This window comes from Lathamus discolor, chromosome Z (assembly GCF_037157495.1).
Source record: "Lathamus discolor isolate bLatDis1 chromosome Z, bLatDis1.hap1, whole genome shotgun sequence".
NCBI classification, from domain to species: Eukaryota; Metazoa; Chordata; class Aves; order Psittaciformes; family Psittacidae; genus Lathamus; species Lathamus discolor.
Genome location: NC_088909.1, coordinates 76,434,699 through 76,459,133, shown reverse-complemented (window position 1 = coordinate 76,459,133; position 24,435 = coordinate 76,434,699). Strand labels below are relative to the sequence as shown.

General features: G+C 36.0%; 1 protein-coding gene across 4 annotated transcripts in view; it reads left to right on the top strand.

Annotated features, from left to right (window-relative positions):
- Positions 1–24,435, top strand: part of CNTLN (centlein) — a 199,616-nt gene that overhangs the window by 56,216 nt on the left and 118,965 nt on the right. For 3 of the 4 annotated variants that reach the window (XM_065661947.1, XM_065661945.1, XM_065661946.1), the window contains 2 exons: positions 8,731–8,890; positions 18,121–18,312. In XM_065661947.1, coding sequence (XP_065518019.1) covers positions 8,731–8,890; positions 18,121–18,312 — 352 coding nt within the window. The remainder of the gene's footprint in view (positions 1–8,730; positions 8,891–18,120; positions 18,313–24,435) is intronic. The other variant, XM_065661948.1, reaches the window with a different exon arrangement.

Sequence of the window (24,435 nt, the reverse complement as noted above, 5' to 3'; positions counted from 1 at the left end):
CCAGGCACAGCTACAGGTTGAGCAGAGAAGAGATTCAGAGCAGCCCTGCAGAGGACGTGGGGGTGTTGGTCGATGAGAAAATGAACATGACTTGGCTTCAGTGTGCGCTTGCAGCCCAGAAAGCCAACCGTATCCTGGGCTGCATCAAAAGGAGCATGACCAGCAGGTCGAAGGAGGTGATCCTGCCCCTCTGCTCTGCTCTCGTGGGCCCTCATTTGGGAGTCTTGTGTGCAGTTCTTGTGTCCTCAACATAAAAAGGACATGGAACTGCTGGAACAAGTCCAGAGGAGGGTTACGAGGATGATCAGGGGACTGGAGTACCTCCAGTATGAAGACAGGCTGAGAAAGTTGGGGCTGTTCAGCCTGGAAAAGAGAAGGCTGTGTGGAGACCTCATAGCAGCCGTTCAGTGTCTGAAGGGGGGCTATAAGGATGCTGTGGAGGGGCTCTTCATTAGGGACTGTAGTGATAGGAGAAGGGGTAATGAGTTAAAACTGAAACAAAGGAAGTTTAGACTGGATATAAGGAAGAAATTCTTTACTGTGAGGGTGGTGAGGCACTGGCATGGGTTGCCCAGGGAAGTTGTGAATGCTCCATTCCTGGTGGTGTTGAAGGCCAGGTTGGACAGAGCCTTGGGTGAGATGATTTAGGGTGAGATGTCCCTGCCCATGGCAGGGGGGATGGAACTAGGTGACTTTAAGGTCTTTTCCAACCCTAATGATTCTATTCTATTCTGATTTGATCTGTTCTGATCTAAAGTAATCTGTTCTTGACATGGTCATCTCATCTACATACGGAATTAAGTACTTTTTGAATATAAGATTGGAACTTGAGGTAACAAAAAAATGGTCAATATATTTTTTTTTTAAGTTTCAAGCCTTTTTCTGTATGATTTTCCATACAACCTACCTTCTGTATTTATGGAAAAGAGTTTGGCAAAGGGATCACATGTTTTTCTGTGTGCTCGAATATTTTTCTTCCCAGGTACTTCATTGATATTTCAATGAATGATAGTATGTTTCCATATCACTAGTTTGTAAGTTATACTTACCATGTTATGTATATATATATTTGTTCAATACCATTATCGTTCAATGTCTGTTAATCTTTCTCAATGAACTGTCTTTGGCTACAAGTGTTTTGGTTACATTTCCAGTGTGAAAAAAGGCTTATGCTAAATGGCTTATATAAAATTAACAGTTTCAGAGAGCAGTTTCTGTAGTTAGCCATACGGACTGAGAATTTCAAGCATTCTGTGTTTTTTGTAGCACAGAATACTGAAGTTTCTCTTTATCTTCCCAAGGGGAAACATACATAAAACATTTTTTTTCTTTTGGTTCTTAATGAAAAAACAACTCCAGAAATAAAAGAAAAATCTGAGGAGAAAATAAGGTCTCTACATTGTCTCATCTTCTTTGGCCAAGGTCTTAGAACTGTGTTGTCTTCATGATTTAAACATTTGGTTGTTAGTTTTCTATTTTAACTGATAATTTTTATTTTTTTTTCTGTTTTTGTTTATACCTCAGAATTGTAAAAGTATTGTATCGAATGGTCAGTTTTTATTTAATGCTGGCAGAAAATTCTTTGATGATAGTGTGGAAAATACCCTATCTCCTTTACTATCTTCCATCGGCGATTTCAAACTTTGGAGCTGAAAAAGGACAATCTGATTTGCAAATCTCTCTGTTCTCCCCACTGCTCTGCCTCTCTCTCCCCATCTGCTGCCTGCCTGGCTTCCCCACCATTCACTTTCTTGAAAACAGACCAGGAGCATGTTTGTAATTGTTAGAAACAAGGTCTGGAGAAAGGAAGGAAGGAAACTGGCGTCTTTTATTTGGCATCTTCTTTTATATGCAGTATAGGCAAATCCAGAAAAATGCTTCTCAGCTGACACCTTGGTAATTGTGTCTGAAATTTTTACAGTAGATGCTAAAATCAATTGGAAATTAAAGTCTCTTAAAAGGTTGAGTGCAAACTGGTCTGGTGCTGTTTCTTGTGCAATATTAACTTCTTTTTCTGTTCTGCATGTCTGACAGTTTTTTGCAAGAGTTTTTTTCAGTTTAGCAGTAACTGTGTCTGTAGACACTAAGAGAAATGTTTTCTTTCAGGAGCAGTCTTTTTTAGCAAATTATCGGGGACCAAAATTTTAAAGTACTCCAGTCTTATTCTGGTGGTACAGAGTGGGAGGTGTTTCTGAAAGTGCCACCCAGTGTCAGTAAAAGTCTGTCACATACTTCTGAGCTGTGGAAAATAAATTTTCTAAGACTAGTGAACAGACAATATTTACAGGAACCATCCTGCACGGTGTATGTCTCCAGAAAACCACCACCTTCTTTTGCAGGCTTTGGTTTTGCAAAGCACTCTTGATCTCACTATGTTTAATTTCAGCCTCCCAAAGTACATATGAAATGCATTTTCTTGTTCCATTTTTTAAGTTTGCATTCGGTACAGATTTTCTGTATCTGGAGTGCCTGGTAGCCTTTCCATTTTCACATTCTTGAAGAACATTAAATCTTGCTGTTTTGTTTATAAAGATTAAATCCAGTGCATCTCTGTGATTTATGTTTTGAAATTAGGCTCAATATTAGGTTTTAGAACTTTGTGTTTACAGCTGAGCACTTGGTGATCTGTGTCTCATTGGCACAGAGCTCTGATGGGACTCTGAACATCAAACTTTAGAGGTTTGCTTGACTCGCTGAGACCTGAGCCTTGCTGTCACAGGTATCTAAGAAATACTAAACTGTTGTGAATATAGTAAACCATTATAAAATTGAATTAGAATTTCTTGCCGCTGTGTTCTTAATGTAGTTGTGTGCCACAACTTTATTCCTTGAAAATTACTTTCTAGTCCTATCTCTGATCATTTCACAACCACTTTTTTTGTAACAGTATTGCCCCCTCTCCCCTCCTGCCCCATTTACCTCTGTGCTGTAAATTATGAGGCAGGCAGATTTCTACTCAGCCCTTATTTTGCTGCTCTGGGATTTCCAGGTTATTCTTTGAGTGTGCTGTAAGCCATTTCATAGTATCTGTGCCATTCCCCTGAGAAGCCATAATTCATAATGCCTGTCACTGTTGTATTTCTAAACTACAGCTAATGGAATTTAGAGATTTCCTGAATTACCCCAAACCCTGTTATATTTGCTTGGTAACAGGGGTAGCAGAGCTACTGAGAATCTCAGTGTATTCACCAAAACTCTGGTGGTGAAAAAAAGCGAACATAACCTGAAGTGGTGGGTATGATGAACATTAAATCTGTTTGCAGCACAGTTGTATAGCTCATGGAGTGACAGCAGCTACTTATTTCAATTACATCTCTGGGAAGCCACAGTTTACTCTTAAACTGTTGGTATGTGAAGGACATAAAGGTTTTATTTAATGTTATTCTCCAAGGATAAGAGGAAACTTTAGTTACCATTCTTGTCTGATGTGAGCAGCAGAGCTACCTCTACTGTAAACAGAAATATGACTCTTAAATATTGATATTGGCAGGACAAGTTGTTAGGTCTTAGAGTCTTGCTACAGTCCATTTTGTAGAGTAATCATGTAGTATCAACCTTGCATGTTTAAAGCAAAATCTACTAAGGTTATCTTACTTTTGTGGCTGAATGCTTCAGTTACACTCTTCTATCTTGACTTGAGGCAAAACTGACTTTTCATAGCTTTTTTCTTGTGACTTGAAGAGTGCAGCTCACTTTCTGTAAATTTCTTGGTTTCCCATAGTATTGGTCTTGAGGTGTTTGGTTATTGGTTTTCTTTTTTTTCCTCAGTAGTATCTGTTGACTTCAGTGTTAAATGGAGTATGGAGTTACATGCTGTCCATGTATCATGGTGATCATGGTGTGTTTGTTTATGAGGACGATAAGGGTGATGGGGAAAAACCAGACCTCACAGGTGTTTGTTACATCTAATTTGCAATTTTTGATTATTTCCTCTGTTACATATTCACATTGAAGTACCATTTTACTTAAGACTTGACGACCTTATCCTGCTGCAGTGACAGTCATGTGTCTTGTAGAGTGCTTGGTAGATTGCTGATTTGACTAAGCATATTAATATAGATAGTTTGATCTGGAATTCATTTTTATCTTTTAACTGTTTTTCTGACTATCATGGGGTTGGTTTTGTGTACTCTCTTTGAGTATGCTGCAGGCAAATTAGTAACAGAATCATACAGAATCATTGAGTGGCTGAGACTGGCAGATACCTCTGGAGATTGTGTTGTCCCTCTGCTGCAGCAGGTCCAGTGCTCTGCTCAAGCCCTATCAGCCAGAGCAGGCTGCCCAGTATGATGTCCAATTGACTTTGAGTATGTCCAAGATTGGAGACTCTGCAGCCTCTCTGGGTAGCCTGTTTCAGTATTTGACCACTTTTACAACATAAAACCTTTTTGTTTTTTTCTTTATTCTTTTCTTTTTTTTTTTCTTAACTGGAATTTCATGCCTTTTAAATTTTTGCCTGTTGTCTCTTCTTATTTGACTGGGTACCACCGAGAAGAGTCTGTCTACATCTTCCTTATAGACTTCCATCATTTACTTATACATAATATCCTTACCCTCTGAGCCTTCCTTTCTCCAGACTAAACAGTCCCAGCTTTCCCAGCCTTTCTGTGTATAGAAGGTGCTTCAGTCCTTTCATCATCTTTGTGGTCCTTCATGTATCTATGTCTCTCTTGTACTGGACCTAGAACTGGACACACCACTTCTGAATAAAGGGGAAGGATCACTTCCTTTCCCGTGCTGGTAACGCTGTTCTCAGTGGGTCTCAGAATGTTTTTAGTCTGTGCCACAAGGGCACATTACTGGCTCCTGATCAGTCTGATGGCCCACCAGCATCCCTAGGACATTTTCTGGCAAGCTGCTTTCCAGTTGGTTAGGCCCCAGCCTTTGCCAGTGCATGGGGTTATTATTCTTCAAGGCAATAATTTGCACTTCCCTTTATTGAACTTCATGAGGTTTCTGTCAGCCCGTTTGTCCAGACTGTTGAAGTCCCTCTGAATGGCAGTATAAACATCTGGTGAAACAACCACTGCCCCCAGTTTTGTGTCATCAGCAAACTTGCTATGGTGCACTTTGCCCTGTTGTCCAGTTCATTAATGAAGATGTTAAAAGAGGATTGGCCCCAGTGTTAGCCCCTAGGATACTCCCCTGATGCCTGGCCTTCATCTGGACTTTGTGCCACTGATTACAACTCTTTAAGCCCAGCAGATTCAAGCCAGATTCAAATCTACCGTACTATCCATTTATCTAGGTCTCCTGTCCCTGCTTCTGCGTCTGTATCCTTCCTTTTACATTTGAGTTTAGTCAGTGGAGGTCCTTGTTTGGCCATCCAACAATTCTCCTGCTACCCTTGCTTGACTTCTTGCTCATTGGAATGGATCATTGTTGATCTTGCAGGAAGTAACCTCTGAAAATCAACCAGTGCTCATAGATACTTCTTCTCTCCAGACCGATACTGTACTGGATTCTTCTAAGGAAGTCCCTGAAAAAGGCCTGTTTGCTCCCCCCAAAATCCAGGGTTGTGATACTGCTTTTTCCCTTTGTCCCACCTCTCAAGATCCTGAACTCCCATCATCTCAAGGTTGCTGTAGACAAGGCTGCCCTTGACCTTTACACCTGTGACCATTCTTTGTAAGTATGTGATCCAGCAGTGTGTGTCCCCTTATAAGCCTGTTAGTTACCTATAGCAAGACGTTCTCATCAAAGCACTCCAGAAACTTCCTGGATTGCTTTTGCGCTGCTGTGTTGTCATCCCTCCTGGAGTGATTCGAGTCCCTTGTGAAGATAAGGGCCTAAAATATGAATCTTCTTCCTTCTGATCAGAAAGGATCAGCAAGCAGCCCCTGCGTCATCCACTTTGGCCTGCCCCCACAGATGCTCTCATCTGGGTCATTGCCCATCCCAAGGCAGAGCTCCATCCATCCATTTGGACTACTCTTTCACATAAAAGGCAATTTTTTGCTATCCCAGCCTGTACTTCCTGAAAAGCCTGTATGACATAGCAGCACTCCAGTCATGTGAGGTATCACGTCTTTCTCCATGATCCTAATGAGCCCTGACACTACAGACAGATTTCTGATTCCTCCTGTCATCTTCTGTGGGGACATGCTGTGTGCATTTGAGCAGCAACTTGAGATGGACACTTAGTTGTGCCTGTTACCCAGGAAGAAACTTAAAGCTCCTTATCATAATGTCTTGTCAGCACTCCCTTATTTATGTGCAGATGCTTAAGGTTGTCCTCCCTGAGCTTTGTATTCATCACAAGGTCTTTCCTGGGCACACCAACCTGTGCCCTTCTCTTGTCAGCCCTGGCCACAGCTCTCTCACTTTTTAGTTGGTCAACATTTCTCACCCCCACTATCCCTGTCTTAAAGCTCCCCTCACCAAGTTGGCCTGTTACCAAAAGTGCTTAATCCTGTGAATTTATTTGTGTTGCCCCATCAGTGCCAATAATTCCTGGTAAGATTAAGTATCATTTCCTCCTTCCTGTGTAGAAATGAAATAAAGGAAGGTTCCCTTTGTTGATCTACAATGTATGAATAGTACCTTTTAGACTAAAGAGGATAAAAGCACTTGTAACATAGAAATGCAAGTAACATCCAACTGCAGATTAAATACAGTGGTTGTGTATTTCTGTGTATCAAGAATTTTTCAGATTGAAACTTTTTGTTTGTATAACCTTTTACTGAAAAAAAAAGGAATTTAGGGCATGTGTATGAAGAAATAAAGTTTGATTTTTAAAATATGGAATAATGGAACTGTGACTAGGTTTCCTTATAATTAAAAATCCTTGAACTTAACATGAGCAAACATGTTAACGTGTTCTGACTGTGCTACAACTGGGTGGCTGCAAGGTTGAGCTTCCCCCCAAATCTCCTTTCTTTCAGAGTATGACCCAAATCCTGATAAAGTCAACAAGAAAGACTCCCATTGACCGTAATACACTCTGTGGGCAGACCATTAGAGAATACTTACTACTGTACATTCTCAGGTGACAGTCACAGATAACTGCATTAATATTTGCATACAAATTAAACAGCAGCAATATAGCAGAGTGGTCTTGGCAACAGCTACTACCATAATTTCTAACAGTATCTGAGGATTCAACATTATTACAGGTTTTTCACTTCCAGAACAAAATGAAGATCTGGAGAACCAGTGTAAAATTAATATAATCTGTGTTTCAACTGCCATGCAAAGATGTGTTTTTTTTCTACTGTTTACTCAGATTCAGGGAAATAAGCCAACTGCTTATTTAAAAGTCTGTCACAGAGTTTCATAAAGTTCTAATATATCATTATGTCCCTATTTCTCCTTCTGTGCTTGCGAACAGAATTAAGTTAGTACGTATGAAGTACCCACTGCTGTTTTGCATTGGTTTTGTTACATAGAGTCCTAAATGCACCTCTACTTTTGCTAAGGTTTACCTCTCATTAAGAACAGTAGGACTTAAATAAAATACTGTTAATTAAGCAATGTCCTTAAGTGTTCTCCTGCACTGGCCTGTTAACAGGCTTTTTTAAACAGTGCTGTTTTAACCACATTAAGTTGATTGAGTATGCTGTTGTGGTACATGTGATTTCAATTTTATAGGCAAAAATATGGTTATTCAGATGTACTTTTAATGCATAATCAACATATGAAATAGTGGCTCAGATCTTAAGAAATATTTTTTTGAAAGTTCCCTTAAAATGGTTTCTTTGTCCAGTTTCTCAGGACCAAGGAAGCTGATACTTAAGCTTACCTTTTTGTCTGCAGCAGTATTATAAAAATGTAATGATAATTCTTGTTGTTAATGGTAATTCTAAGTGCAGAGACATCGGTCACCAGTAAAAATCTTCAAGGAAACAAGGAAGTAAATTTGTTGAAGTGCTAAACTTATATTTCAGTACCTGTATGTAATACTATTTGAAATTTGCTTGTGAATTAAACAGGAAATGAAGTAGAAAATATGTAAAAAGATATTAATGGAGTCTTCTAACGTGTGTTACAGAAAATATTCCAGGTTTTTAATCATCATTTATAGTAAGTAAGAGTTACTGATCTTCAGTTCTGCCTAAATTTGTAAGATTATCATCAGTAGAGTAAAATTCTCAAGCAGACTGATTATATTAGATCTATCCTATGGTAGCATTACAACATATTTCCTATTATTGTGTTTATAGAACTTTTATTGTTATGTTATATAATGCGCACCAAAGTTTACTTACTTTGCTTTATGGCTTTCTCAGTATGCTGCACCTTCAGACAAAAAGCAATTTATCAGCAGACATACTTTATGTGTCTAGGGAGCAGAGGCATTTCAGAATAGACTTGCTTTGCAGATGCTTTTCAAGTTAAAGAAAACTTGTATCTTTTCTTGATTGTTCTAGTTAAAAAAAAAAGAAACAAACTTTTAACATTCCATGTGTTCTAAATATTTTACATTTTGACACTCACTCCCAAAGAGTTAACTGAATATTGATTAGAAAGTATTGATGCAGTAGCTAAAATCCGTTTATTGTAAAGCAGTTAGAACATTAGAGGAATATTGAAAGGCATTCCATTTTGAAGCTTAATTGTTTTGTAGGTATTTCACAAAAGTATATGGTAAATATATGTAACTTCTAGTGTTTATAAGGCAAGTGGCAGAAAAAGAAATGAAAATAGAAAGCTCATTATCTACCATAAAATTATTTGAATACAGTTGTTTAATGGAGGTCTTAATTTCTCTGTATTGCTTATTTTGCACAGGAAGGAGTTACAGGAGCTGCAGAATCTTTACAGTCAAAACATTGAACATACAGCACAGCAGGCTGAGCTGATAAAGCAACTTCAGGCTCTCGATAATGGTACACAAAAAGTACTGAAAGACAAAGAAGATGCTCACGTAGCTGAATCATCCTATCAAAAAGTAATGTCATTCTGCTTTATGATCACAGGATTCATTTTAATGTCCAATAGCAATGGACAAAGTAATCAAACTACTGTGTTGTCTTGCATCCTTTAGATCTCTGGATCTTGATTGTTTCCAAAATGTGGTTGGCAAAGTAACAGAGCTTCTCAGACTAATTACATCCCAACATATATATATCCCTTGCTTACATTGAATTGACAAGCCTTAAAAATTAAGATTTAATTGTGTCTTAGGAGTGATTGCAAAGCACATAAATTTCTTCATGTAATTTTGTGTTATCTGTGTTTTAATTCTTCATCTCATGGAGCTTTCAATTGCTAAGTTCTCCAATTTGTTTTCGATAACTTAGGCTGAGAAATTCCTTTCAGTTGTAAATAATGTATTTGTGTGAATCTCAAATAATTTTACTCCATTAAGATGTAAAAAAAACCTGCTGTTATCAAAATTAACTTGAAAAATTGTTGCCATAACAACTTTTGAAAAGGATAACTAATTATTTTATTATTTTTTTACTATATTTACATTTACAGAACAGATTCACATTTTTGATGCATGCCAGTAAAAATGCTAACGCTGAAGAGCTGTCACATGTATGTGCATTACTCAGAACTTCTCCTTTGAGTGTAACAAATTATGGGGATATGTTTTTCAGTCTGTAAGAAATACAGAAGGTACGTTTCCTTCCCTTTTAGAAACATTGAGAAGGAGGAAGCCAAGAAACAAGCTGTATATACATGTTTAACTTACTTTCTACCAATCTTGGAACTGTTAGTGCTTCTTAAAAAAACAGGTGTTTCCCTTTATCATCTAATTTAGAGTATACAGTTGGTGAAAAAATTGGGAAGCTAGGCCTAAGTTAAGCCAGAATCATTGCTGGGTTTCTAAAGATGTGTTTAGTTAACATTTTATAGTACATAGTGCCCAGCCCATGTTTGTGTACTTAACTCTGCGTTAAGTTTATCAGTGACTGCAGTGACAGAAGACATTGTCTTTGTTCACTACAGTAGTAGTCCAGCCAAGCTACAGGTAGTTCCTTCTTTTTGTAAAATATCAAAATATCTAATGCACCTGGAAAAAAGCTGCTGGTTTTATTTTTTGTTTTTAATAAAAACAGCTAAAATAAAAAAGTATATATATATATATATAAAAGAAAAATTACATATGTAAAAAAAGAAGTCCTGAGCTGGATTTAATGAGTGGAATAAATCTAATAATGTTTGTGACAAATTAAGAGAACTTTGGAGGGGAAAAGGAGTCTCTTTATCATGACAATCCTGTCCTATACTTCTGATCAGAATAACTGTATAAAATACCCAACTGTAGTTGCTTGAAAGTAATATGCATTTTTCAAATTACAAGTTACAAAAGCCTATCGAGGTCACAGCAGGCCTTTGGAAAACTCAGATCTGTAAAAATAATACAAATGCCTACTTTTCCTTTGAATGAGAAAGACAAACTATTGCAGACAAATGTCTGGTTTTGTCTTCCATGCATTAATAATATGCAGGCTGCAGTAGCTAGATAAGGATGTGTCAGCTATTCCATAAACATATTCACAAAGGAATATTTTCCTACTGTTCCATATGGCATTGAGCCTATCAGTACGTACATCCTATGATATATTGTTCCTTACAGCAATATCAATGACCTCTCTCTTAGTGGTCAGATAGGCACTATGTGCTATAGCTGAGGCAGTGCAGTTGGTTTACATATTCGAAGACTATCTTACCCTCTGCCTTTAAGGAGAGCTGCTATTTGTGCTGATGTTAATTTGTAATGCAAAACAGTTGACTGAATAGAAGAAAAAAGTATTTTTGATAAACCAGATCAGGGTCATGAACTTGCAGTGGATTATGTGTAAATCCATTGAGGGACACAATTTCTCTTCCAAGTCTAGCTGTAGTGGGAAATACACACATGTGAAGATCTGTAGTCTGTTTTATCAAACTGTGTTGATTTGACATGCTACTACCTTATTTTTTCCTTTAAGTAGAAATTTTAAGGGTGCTGTGTTCTACAATAACTTTACGTTAGAGCATTTATGGAAACAAATTGGTATCTGTTTCATATTGCAGCTGTAGTTCTCATTCTCAAGGATAAAGAGTATTTTTCTAAAATGTATAGCATCTGTTTTAGTGGTCCCAAATGCTCCAGGGACTTCATTCCTGTGCTGGGTTTAATGAGACTCAATAGATTTGTCCTCACCAACAATTTCAAGGTGGAGAGACTTCAATCAATACAGGGGATAATAAGACAAGAAGAGATTCTGAGCTCTTTAGCCAGCTTATCACAGTTTTTTTAAATTTACAGTTTAGGGCCTTTGTTTTTATAATGCAGTACTTTCCGTTCGTCTGATGTGGCCATTTGGTTCCTTGTTAATGATACTGATGAAAAATCTCTTAGTGGAGGGCCCTTTTAGTGAAGTGAAAATACTGTTATTTATCATTAAGTAGGAAATCGTAATTTGTGTCCTAGAAGTCAGCTTTCAAACAGAGAATACTATGGATAGGGAGTGGTACAATCCATGTCTGTAATAAAGAAAATCACTGCTCAATAATTAGATTTTTGGCATAATTAGAAAACATAGCAAGAGTGCTCAACTGTGAGGCATAGCAGAAGTCTGCATCAAGTACACCAGAAGGTAGACAAAAATAGGATCATGTCAGATAGATTTTCAGATATTGTGGTTAATTTTGTGCCTGCAGTTGCCTTTGCTAGTCCTTCTTTTGGTCAGTGTGTGGAGGTAGTTTGCTTTCCTTTAAGCTTGAGAATGTCAAGTTACTAGCTTTACCATTCTAAGGTTAAATTTTATCACTTCCAGTCTTATTTGCAACCACAACAACCTTTAAATATAGTTTAAAATTACATTAATGTGTTTGGGTTTATGTAAGGAGCATTACATTCACAAAATAAAAGCTACAACCATATAGATATGTAAATGGTAATAACAATGCAGGTTCTTTGTCAAATTGAAATGAAAACCATAAGTTATTTCACACAGGAAAAGAGCTGAGACTCAACTGTTCAGTCAAATATCCTGAAACCCACGTCAGTAATAAGAAGTCATCATTTTCATAATTCACTGTATCTCTGAAAGCTATGAGAAACTCAGATCTTTAACAAAGTGACCAGCAGGTTGAACGAGGTGATCCTGCCCCTCTACTCTGCTCTCGTGAGACCTCACTTGGAGTATTGTGTGCAGTTCTGGTGTCCTCAACATAAAAAGACATGGAAGTGTTGAACGAGTCCAGAGGAGGGCCACAAGGATGATCAGCGAACTGGTGCACCTGCCGTATTTCGACAGGCTGAGAAAGTTGGGGCTGTTCAGCCTGGAGAAGAGAAGGCTGTGTGGGGACCTCATAGCAGCCTTCCAGTATCTGAAAGGGGCTATAAGGATGCTGTGGAGGGGCTCATCTTTAGGGACTGTAGTGACAGAACAAGGGGTAACAAGTTAAAACTGAAACAAAGGAAGTTTAGATTGGATATAAGGAGGAAGTTCTCTACTGTTAGGGTGGTGAGGCACTGGCATGGGTTGCCCAAGGAAGTTGTGAATGCTCCATTCCTGGTGGTGTTGAAGGCCAGGTTGGACAGAGCCTTGGGTGGCATGGTTTAGGGTGAGGTGTCTCTGCCCCTGGCAGAGGGGTTGGAACTAGATGATGTTGAGGTCCTTTCCAGCCCTAACTATTATATGATTCTGTGATTCTGTGAAAGTTCATCTCACATTTTAGTTCAAGCTCTGATAGAATCTGCTATTTTTGTGAAGTGTGTTAATTACGTTAGTCCATTTATTTCTTGTATACCAAACACCAGCAGAGTTGGTCATATGCCAGCAAGTAGATTTCTGCTCCATTATGTGCCTATAGGTTAAAGTTGAAGAAATGCTGGGAAGACTCTGGTGCTGTCAGGGTGAAGTTAAACACTGCACTCACAGGTAATGATTTTCATTCTTGAAAAAAACCTGTACTTAGTATGCTGTGGTTGGTATCTACAGAATGCTTAAGTGTCGGGAAAAAAAGTAAGTAATCTATAATACTCAGTCTGTCACTGATGCTTGGAAACTTGATGCTTAATGTTGCTGGTGACAGTAATGTATTTTTTTACAAGATCATAGAATCATCAAATGGTTTGGGTTGGAAAGGACATTAGAGATGACCTAGTTCTAACCCCACTGCAGTGGGTAGGAACACTTTCCACTAGAGCTGGTCGCTCAAAGCCCCATCCAACCTGGCCTTGAGCACTGCCAGGGATGGGGCAACCACAACTTCTCTGGGCAACCTGTGCCAATGCCTCCCACTCTTCACAGTAAGAATTTCTTTCTAATATTTAATTTAAATCTCCCCTCTTTTAGTTTGAAGCCATTACGATACCTTTTGCAGTATGAATTACATTTTTCTGCATTAACTAGGACTGGTGTTCTTTACAAGCCTGCTGAATGTTCTCTGACTATGCTATATATAGAGAGCAGAAATCTAAATAGGGTTTGATAGCATTTCACAGAGTCGTTGCTGATAAATACAATCATTCTGAGAGAAAAGTGTCAAAATATTTATATATTAAAAAAAGCAATCCACAAACCCCACTGTTAGATAGTCATATCAACACAGGAAGTTGCACAAAAGTGGTTAGATGGATGGATATTGGAAGGCTACATTAGGGGTGGGTGGGGGAATCAGTCCGGAAACAGGAAATACGGGATTCATTGAAGTAAATAGACTAATTTTGAATTTTTGTGGAAAAATACTAATTAAAATGACTGAAATGTCATTTTATGTTATCTTCTGTCATTTTTTCAGAGGTCTATTGCTACAGTTATCCATTTTACATGGTTTCCGAAACAGTGTGGTATTTACAGTTCTATAGTACCATAAGGTATAGGAAAGTGTGTCTTCCCATTTAGTTTGTACTTGTCACTTTTGCTTGCATGTTTCCTCATGTTACTTAACATTCATTCTGTATTTTCTTTTAGTTTGGTTTTGGTTTGGTTTTTCTTAGTCTCTCATGTGTCTAACATTTTTCTCATGTGTCTAACATTTTTCTCATGTATCACAAGTAAGCGTTGTGGTATCTCATCTTGAAAAATCACCTTTCCTCTGCTTTTCCATTTTAAAGTTAAATGCCATGAATGTGCTATACAGTCTGTCTCGAGTGCCTCTTCAGTTTCATCCTAGAGTTTCTCCACCTTATTTCTGCCTTTGTTCGTTTCAATTTCTTATAAACAGCATGAGCTTGTAACATCAATTTCTGCAATGGTGCTGTAATAGTTTTTCTTACAGTTTTATTGTGTCTTAATTTAGACTAACTTTTTTGCATTTGTGTCATTATTGTATGTCCAGTATTATGATATGTTTGGTTCATTTATTCACATCTCTGTAATACACTTTTTTAGAGTGTTCACATTTAGATAAAACATTTAATATAGGGGAATATTTGTTTTTTTACCCAGTGTATGTATCTGGCTACTGTTCAATTTTAAGGGATGGATCTGTCTTACTGTTGGTTCCTCAGAGGAGCATACTATTAAAGGAAATATCTTTGATGTCCCCACTTCTGTTCTTTAGTTAATGTCATAGAAAGGTCTATGAAAGCTTTAACTAAATGACTTTAGGATTATGGAACTGGAAATCATTTTGGAACTGGAAAATGTGTCCCAGCTGTTAGCTGGCATTCAGTACACAGGTGCAGTCTAAACCTATTTTGAAATAAATCCTGCACACTTGTATAAAGTTACTGCTTGTCATTTGTGTCAGCTGTTTCACTTTGCAGGTTTTTTCATGTTGCACTGTGATTCTGGCTAATATACAATACATTAGATAGCATGGGTTAATGATTTACTAGGTTTTGTTGGACTTCCTCAGCTTTCTTTGGTCTGACCTTTGCCATACACATATTTAGTGTATGTCAGTACTTTACCTGACCCCACCATTATCAGGCTGTTAAATATTTTCTGTCATGTGTGAGCAGGCATTTCAGTCACATCTTTTGGTTCTCCACGAGTCCTAGCTTTGGTCTGGCATTTTTAGGTTACTTGATGACATTAAGGACACCTATTGATCTAATGGATTTTTCTGTTTTAAGTAACTCTTCGAAGATCTAGCAGAAAATGTTTTCTGGTAAAGTCAGTTAAATCAATATAGGAAATTGTTAGGTTAGCTGAGAAATATGGGATACTTTATATTTTGTAATTTGTCTAGGTTACTCTTCCTTCCTGACTGTTAAGTAATGCTCTTATGTTATATAGACTGAATTTATTACAGTGTACTGATTTCAGATACTTTTAATCTTTTCTTATTTGTTTTTTAAGTACCTTCACCTGTAACATTCTGTGTTGCCTGTCAGAGAAAGGACAACTCTAAGGCATGAGAAAATGATTCTCAAAGTACAGTCAGTGCAGCACTTTTTTCGAAGCAGTCTTGTGTCTCTGGCCACTGCCTTCCTTTTTTTTTTTTTTTTTTTATTATGAATTTCATAAAATGTATTGAGTGATTTTAAATATCTTGTTTTTTTCCCAATCTTATAAACACATTTTTTTTTTTTTTCATTTTTAATATCTCTTACTGGGAATTTGACAGTTTCCTGGGTAAATCTTATGTCTTTCAGACTTGCGTAAGGTATAACCATTCACTTATGTAAAGTCATGATTTCACTCTTCTATGTAGCTTGCTAGTTCTGAGTTAAATAGTTCACAATTTTTTGTCTTTCTTTGTTTTTTTCTACTCAGTGTTCCATCTCTAGTCCTCTGATATCCATTTTACATCTTGCATCCCTACACCTGACTTTCTGTATCTGTTTCATCATGTTGCGTAATTCTGTATGTTCTAGAATGTGTACTGGAGTGTGATTAAATGTGGTGCATCTTCTAAAACAGGGTCAGAAAAAAGCAGAAACCATGAAGTATGAGTTTGACCCACATGGATGGCCATAAAAGATAGGGAGCCAAAAGGAAATTCAGATAGTGTGTACACAGTAGATAAAACTGTTTCTATTCATGCAGGTGATTTTCATTTTGAAATTTCCTGATGTTACATACATTAAAAATAAAATAAATCTGTGTCCTATAAATTAGAACATTGATGTTTTTTGTAAAAACAAACAACCAAAACCTGAGTGTAAAAAGGTGAATAGTGTGAGTGTGGATTTTTTGCACACAGCTTTTAGTTTGTTTTCTATGTGAAATATATGTGTTTAGTTATTCCTGTTTTCAAAGCAGGAAAGGTTGGAAAAGTTTATGCAAGTAAAAAGACATGCTATTTGTCTTATCCTGACAAATGCTGACTAGCAAAAATACCCATTAGCTACATTAGGGGATGTAGCTGCCAGACAGAAAAAAAACATGATATTTTTGATGTTCTCCATTCATCTTACTAGGATGTTACCTTTCAGATACTATAATTACAACCACTTAACTGCTGCTAGTCATAAAACCACCAAATTGTCATACCAGTATGATCTAGCTAATGAGCTTATATAGTTATAGCTGGAAGTAACTGTCTTGATGTTCCCTTCATTTGGAAGGACATTATCTAAAAATGCATGTTTTTGATAAATGAAATGTTTTCCTGTGAGATACTTAGTGATTTCCATAAGAAATTGGCTGATCTGGAACTTGCATTTCTAGGCATGATGTAAGCTTTCTTAAATATAATTAAGAAAGATTCAGTAGGCACAGAAATTTCAATGCAAAGTTTAATATTTAAGGGTCAAAGTAATTCATAATATATATCTGTCTGGACTTTGAATTCATTTTGCCTAAAAGACATGATCTCTTACCTGCTTCAAAAATAGACATGAAGTGATTTACATTGTCCAAAGTGGATTTTAAGAAACTATGGGAGTAGATAGTCATAGGAAGAGGGAAGGGAAGAGAGAGATTATTAATTTGAAATTTCTCACAAAGTGTGAGGTAGAGAGGTTCCAAATTTAAAAGTAGTGGTAGTTTTTCAAAGGTTTAACTTATAAGCGATGTAAGCAGATGAAAGGGAGAAAGAAATGTATCATTTAAGTAAAGCTGACAAGACAAAAGGAAAATGACTTGTGTCAGTTCGTTCTACTTACAAACATTACTAATAGATTTGGAAATTCTGATTTTCATATTTAATGGGTTTCTTTTAGACGAAATGACAGAAATGGATTTTCCAAAGAAAACTCTCAGCTGCAGAATTGCATACATACCTTCTGCACATTATTTTATGGTAGAATAAATAGTTTTAGGGAACATTGTTTATTTTGAGAAAAAAGGACCATCAAAAGAATGAAGGTCTGAAAATAAGACAGAGAAGAAAATATGCCTAGGTAATAAAGCTGTAAAGTCATATTTTTCCTTCAGAATCTGTACTATCGTTTCTTATACTACAGGTTTATTTTTCAAACTGGGTTGTTTTATGATTTTTTTTTTTTTAATAAAAGCTGATTCTGTTTTAAACAGCTTTCAGATGTTTATATTGAAAAAAGGGTAAAATTGGAAAAATCAGGTGGTTTTGTTCTTTTATTCTTGCAAAGTAAGTTCTATTTGTTAGTTAGATGTGGTTCTAGAAAAACTGTGTACAGTATCCCTTCTAAAGCGATTCTAGAATATATGCAATATTCTGGTTCCAGCAAGAACAGTTGGGCAACAGTCAGGGATAAGAACTTCTAATATAATCACTGGGGTTTATAGTTAATGTCAAAAAACAAAAAAAGAATCCCACAATAATTATTTCAACAACTGTTTTACACTTTCTATGAAACGCAGTAGGCATTAGTGGATTCACTGTATTACTATCCAAGCTATATTAAAAGGGTTAGTTTTATAGGCTCAAACTACTGTATAAAGGACAAGATGGGTATTTGCTATTCTTGCTTCTTTAATTTCATCATTTCAATTGTTTGCCTAGTCTCAGTGAGGGATTTTTTTTTTCCTTTTCTATTTTCTATAAACTGTTCAAGAAATAAAATAAATCCTGATCATTAGGTGACCATTTCTATTCAAAATTGCCATAAGGAAGCAACTGAAAATGTAATATCATAGTGTCAGTTTTGTTTTTCTGGAAAAACTTCTTTCAAAACTAAAGTTTCAGTGTGCTCAAATGTATGGAGGTAGGAGGACAAGAAGTGTGAAAAAATTGTCAGTAGAAAAAAGAGGGTACTATTTGTGGACAAGTTACTTAAATTATACTTCATCTCCTGTATTTATTTGGCTATCTGCATTGTAGTTATTTTTAATCCTTTTAATCTCTTCTCCCCTCTCATAGCTTTATAATGACTTGGCTTCATGTTTTGAAACTGTTAAAGCAAGTGAAGTTCAACTGCAGAGAAACTGTGCCTGTCTTCAGGATCAGTTGCATGGAAAAGATGAAAAGATTTGTCAGTTACAAGAGCAACTTCAGCAGGCTCATGATGCTTTAAATGCAGTATATCAGAATCCTCCAAAATGTGAAGTACATGTGAGTCCACTTCTAGAATAGTAACAGCTGTTTTTTCTTGTTTTAAATTTATCTTCTGTATCCGTTTTAAAGGGTATTTCAGTTAGTTTGGTTTTATTTGGTTGGGTTTTTTCTTCCTTTTTTTTTTTTTTTTTTTTAAGAAAAATTTTTCAACTCTGCTGCTGTAGTAGTAGCTGTTTCTAGTGTTGCCACTAGGAGATACATCACTATTAAATCTGTCCCTGGGAAGGGAGCTGAGTGATGGTGTCAGTATTCAACATTTTACATTGCTTTACATTGCTTTTACATTCTCTACTAAAGACACCAAAAGTAAAAACAAAACCAAAGTGATTTTGTTCCTGGAAACACTATTTTTTTTGGAAAAAATAGTCGGTTTCTGCATTTCCTCTGGGAAAATGGAAGGTATTGGTCCTGATTTGTTTTATCATTACTGACCGTGCAACTAACTTTGGATCATAGATCTGAAGAAAGTATTACAGTGGAGAAGAATATTGTCTAAAAGTTTCTAAGCTTTAATGGGCCATTTGGAACTGTAGTAATAAATCTGTCACTCTCACTAATAGCCATCCAACTTTACAAATGTGCCATATCTTACATGTATACCCTCGACATTTTTCAAAGGCCAATTTACAACATATATGAAATTGAGAGGCTTCGAAATGATCTACCCACAATGGTTTGGTAAACTCTGTTGTTTAGTTTCTTTCATAGATTTTCAATTTGTTGTACTTCTACATTTCAATTTTACTAGTACTTTCCCTGGATTAAGCAGAGAAAGGAAAACAGTTAATGTTGCTTATTATGTGCAAAAGTTTACTTAGTGTGGGTAGGTAAGGTAGATCTGTAGTCAAGGATTATATTCATGAGCCCAAAGGAGCTTGAATATTAAAAACCTCGTAGTGTTTAATTCCTCAAAGTGTTGTAAGTAGTAATCTGCTATAAAATGGAAAAATAACAGAATGCAGTATCTCCTGAATATGTTCATGATGGGCATCTCAAACTTAGTGTTCTAACTTTATCCAGAGTATTACTCAAGTGTTCATCCTAAGATTTTTAACCCATATTTATATGATTTATTGTTTCTCTTATGCAATGATAATTTTGTTTCATAAATGATAAAGTACATTCTTTATGTCTTTCTTGTGGAGTGTTTACCTCTTGATACATTCTTGAGCTTTTTCTGAATCTTAGAAAATTTCTTTTTTCTTTTTAAAGATTTTGGTGGATTTCTTGAAACAGTATAAATATATAATTAGTCTGAAGCTGTTTCTGCTCTAAACACAGCATTAGAATATGGGTTTTGAATGCTCAGACTATTTCTGAATAAATTATTCTGATTTCATCATCTCATATTGTTCTGAAGTTTTTTGTAGTTTATATTGTGAGGGGTTTTGTTTTTGTTTTTTTTTTTTTAATCATAAAAGCTTTTATTAAATCTCTGGATTATCTTTCCTGAGGTTAAGGCCTTTGTTATCTTTATGCATGTTAAAATGCTTTCCTCTATGTACAACATCTATATCATCTAGCTTTGTTATTGTGTGACAGTTTTACAGTCACAGTGTATGCCATATGGACCTGGTGTAAATATTTCTCACTAGCTTTTGTCATTATTCTGAATAGCTTAGTAGTATCAGAAAATTTTGTTACTATACTAGCCTCCTACCTTTGCATATTTTTGAACATGGGGTAGCACAGTTACTCAAAGTAAGTAAAAACTGAGTTTTTATTGCTATTACTTATTTCTCATAACGAAAGCAATTTTTTTTTTCTTTACCTCTAAAAATACAGCAGCTGGGTTTTGAGAGCTCCTAATGAGCTTTGCTGAAATCCATTTCAAATCCAAGTTTCACTTGGATCAATTTTATTTAGTTCATAGAAGAACTTAATAGAATCATCAAATAGTTTGGGTTGGAAGGGACCTTAAAGCTCATCTATTTTCAAGTCCCCTGCCATTCGCAGGGCCATCTTTCACTACACCAGGTTGTGCAAAGCCTAGCTCAACCTGGCCTTGAACACTGCCAGGGATGGGACATCCACAAAAAAACTTTAGATAATCTTTGAAGTTAAAAGTAAGACTATTTTAGAAGGTAGTGACAGTCTACAATTGGTGATTCAGCTTTATACTTAATTTTCTTTGGGTGTTTTGAAAGAATGCCATACAGTGTGGATGAATTTTTACTATTCTCTCTCTGTTCTCTATTCTCTCTCTATTTTCTATTTCGTGAGACCACATTTGAAGTACTGTGTACAGTTCTGGTGTCCTCAACATAAGAAGGACATGCAGCTATTGGAGCAAGTCCGGAGGAGACCATGAGGGTGATGAGGGAACTGGAGCCCCTGCCATACAAAGACAGGCTGAGGAAGTTGGGGCTGTTCAGCCTGGAGAAGAGAAGGCTGTGTGGAGACCTCATAGCAGCCTTCCAGTATCTGAAGGGGGCCTATAAGGTTGCTGTGGAGGTAGTCTTCATTAGGGACTGTAGTGATAAGACAAGGGGTAATGGGTTCAAACTTAAACAGGGGAAGTTCAGGTTAGATATAAGAAAGAAGTTCTTTACTGTGAGGGTTATGAGTCACTGGAATAGCTTGCCTAAAGATTTGGTAAATGCTCCATCCCTGGTGGTGTTCAAGGCCAGGCTGGACAGAGTCTTGGGCGACATGGTCAAGGGCGAGGTGTCCCTGCCAATGGCAGGGGGGCTGGAACTAGGCGATCTTAAGGCCCTTTACTACCGAAACCATTCTATTCGCTGATTTCTTTTGTTGATTTAGTCTGTCTCTCCTTCTAGTGGTGTCTGAACTTGAAGTACATTAAACGGTATACTCCATGTAAATTAGGATCCAAGTGTGAAGCAGTCCTTAATTACTTACTGGTGAACATGAATCCAAATAATTATCTTCCTGGGGCCTTCTGTTGGCTTTCTGCGTTTTCCATTTTTATCCGATCTCAGCATTTTAGACTCTCTGATACTCTCCCTGTTCCTAGTGTGTTTGAAGGTGCGTACTTGTCATGGTTATTCACAGAGGTTTTTCTGTTTTGTAAATGACTGTGGGTTGAGTCTGACCTTCTGCAAAAATTTATTAGTTGAACACTTGTGTTATCTGTCATGAGCTCAGTCAGATATTTCCAATGCTAGTGGAGAAAATATAGTAGGAAGCAAAAGCAGACAACTTATGATAATGAATGTAAGTTAACAATCTAAATGCAGTGTATGAACCTTCATTTTTCAGTAAATTAATCTTAAATCAGGCTATGATGGGACAAGTGGTTAACCTTACTGAAGCAGCATCACAGGAAAGGAAATGTGTATAGGTAGCATTCATAGTTACTAGGTTTGTAGGAGGGCCAAGATGTTAAGCATTATGCACTTTGTGCTTAACATGCTTAAAATTTTCTCTTGCCTCACCTTCTATTCTATGATAGCAAATATCCTAAGGTCTGTTACAATGCAGTCTTGCTTTGGTTGAAAGGCCAGGGAATGTGTCGTAAGTTTGTTCAGTCTTGGCTGCATGTTGATGATAGCCAAATTTCCCATTGCTAACTTTACAATCTTACATATATGTTAAAAAGGTAGTAAGTATTGTGTGGTTACACAACTTTGGTTTCTGCAAGGGAATTACCTATTAATTATTCCTGTGACTTGTTAGGTAACTAGAATCCTGGTCATTTGTGAAGTTACAAAGTCAAATGTGATCAAGAGAACCTCCTAACTTCTTAATTCACTCAGCTGTGTCTTGATTGCAGCATCAACAGAACAGAATGAATTTGGAATAGAGGCTTAAGTAACAGGACAACAAAGCAATCTACTAGCTTTCCATTTTTTAAAAGGATTCTTCCTAAAAAAAAAAAAAAAAATTTAAAAGTTTGTTAATTGCATTGTATTTCTGCTGAAAAATACTGATTTCTTGACCATGTTCAGATTTGTGCCTTGCTGAAATTTCGTAATGTAGGATATACTAACAGTCTGTTGACACTATTAGTATATCTTCTTCAGTCTTTCAAATAGCCTGGAAGATTATATGTCAGTTGTATGCATTAGTGCATGCTTCTTCCTGGATTTAAACTTTTCTTGCTGTTGCAATTACATTGTAGTCAGGAAAAAAATGAGTTTTGTATTATTTACTTTATTAGCAGTATATTTCAGTTTCCTTACATTAAGGGTAAAATATGCCTCTCTAATGTTGTAATCTTATTCTAGTCAGCATGGCACTTGTGTCAGTGAGGGCAAACTTCTGGTTAATTTTATTTTGAGTATTCTGGTAATGTATGTGATGAAGAATTTGAATCTGCTTTACAGTAAATTTCTATTTACAGCTTAGTGTGTGTGCATTCAGCAGCTCTCAGATGCATTTCCTCTGATCAGAGACTTTAGGCATCTTAGAACTTTGAAGTCTTTTTAGTTAGATCTATGCTTTTGCTACACAGTAAGAAAGAACAGAACAAAACTATGTTAAATATTTTTCAAAACATAAGCTTTTGGGGTTTGATTAATTTCATCTCATGTAATTGTTTTGGTTCTGTTTCATTATTGGTGTTCATTTTTAGCTCTGAGATGTATACCATACATTTAGTCCTACAGTTATTATACCATAACTATTACCCATGTGAATAGTAAATATTTAAATATGTTTACTGAACTAAAGCAGTCATTTCTGTCTTGACTCCTACTTTTCATACATGTGCAAACATCAAAGACAGTATTAAGAGATGATGCTTGATCAAAGAACATTAATTAACAGATGTTTAAATCTTTTTTTGTTACTGTAGCATCTGACAGGTATGTGCATTCTACGTAATACAGCATTCACTTGCATTTTTATAATAGTATCTTAATTTCTCATTATGAAGTTTTTAAAAGTAGTTAGATGAGAAAATACCAGTAAAACTATCAGAGTAGAAATTGCACACAGATGTAACCCAAGCTTATTACAAAAAAAAAAAAAAAGAGCTGAATTTTACCAAAGATAAAAAACTGAGTTGAAAAATGTTTGTATGAGTAATGCATTAATAAAATGTTTCCTGAACCATTGTTGCCCTGCAAAAATCCTTCAAGTCTTATCAGAGTGTGACTTACTGGTTTTCTAGCATCAGTATTTCAGTGATTTCTGTTTATTAGGCTTATATAGTGTTTTCTTCAAAGTCCTGATTTTATTGACAAATAAATGGTAAAAAATTAATTGGAGAAGGTAACTAATTTTAGCTGTTCTAGGTTTTGTGCAGTATTATTGAGTATTGCAGAGTGAATATTTAAAGGCTTTATTTTCTATTTCTTGTTAACGATATAGCATAACAAGAGGCAGATATCCTGTTAAGATTATGGTAATGTAAATTTTGTTTTATAGATTGGGATCATTTCAGTTGCAGAAACTAATTCCTAACAAAATGTTTTTTATTTTACATGTATTTAGGCTTTACTGTTAGAAAATTTATCCTAATTTCTTCGCTTTGAAAGTTTTTGATCTTGTATCCCCTGTGGGTTAAAGCTTGCCACAAATATCTTCCAGATTTTAGAAATACTCAAGTTATTAAGAAAACATTGAAATCAATTACGAAGATCTCAAAGTACTTTTTTTTTCAGCAACTATCAAATACTGTAGTAAAAAGGTTTTTGTTTAGTGCAAGATGACACACCATCACACTGAACTTATAGAACCATGTAATACTGCAGCACATTTTTGGGGGAAGGCAAAACACTTTATCACTATTTGCTTGAAAGCTTGGACTTTGATTTACAATGGAACTGAAATTGGCCAATTTAGGTAATACAACTTACTAAATAAATAAATAGTATTTAATAATAGAGAATACCAATAACATTTTTCAAATGGTTGTATTCTCTTAAGCTGCAAACTATAATATATACAGATATAAATCATGGCTTCTAAAGATAAATTTACTCCATATTTAAATATGTTTGCAATAGAAAAGTACCAGTATTTTATGGAGTTTCCAACACATAGGTAAGTATAGTATAATTTAAACTTTAAGACATGTGGTCTTCAATATAGATGATACGATTTTAATCTTAATTATATTTTTAATGGCAAATTTAATACAGTAGCTTACAGCTAAAAACTTTTTAAAAAACTAGCATAAACATGCCTCTGATTCTCAGAGAAACAGCACTA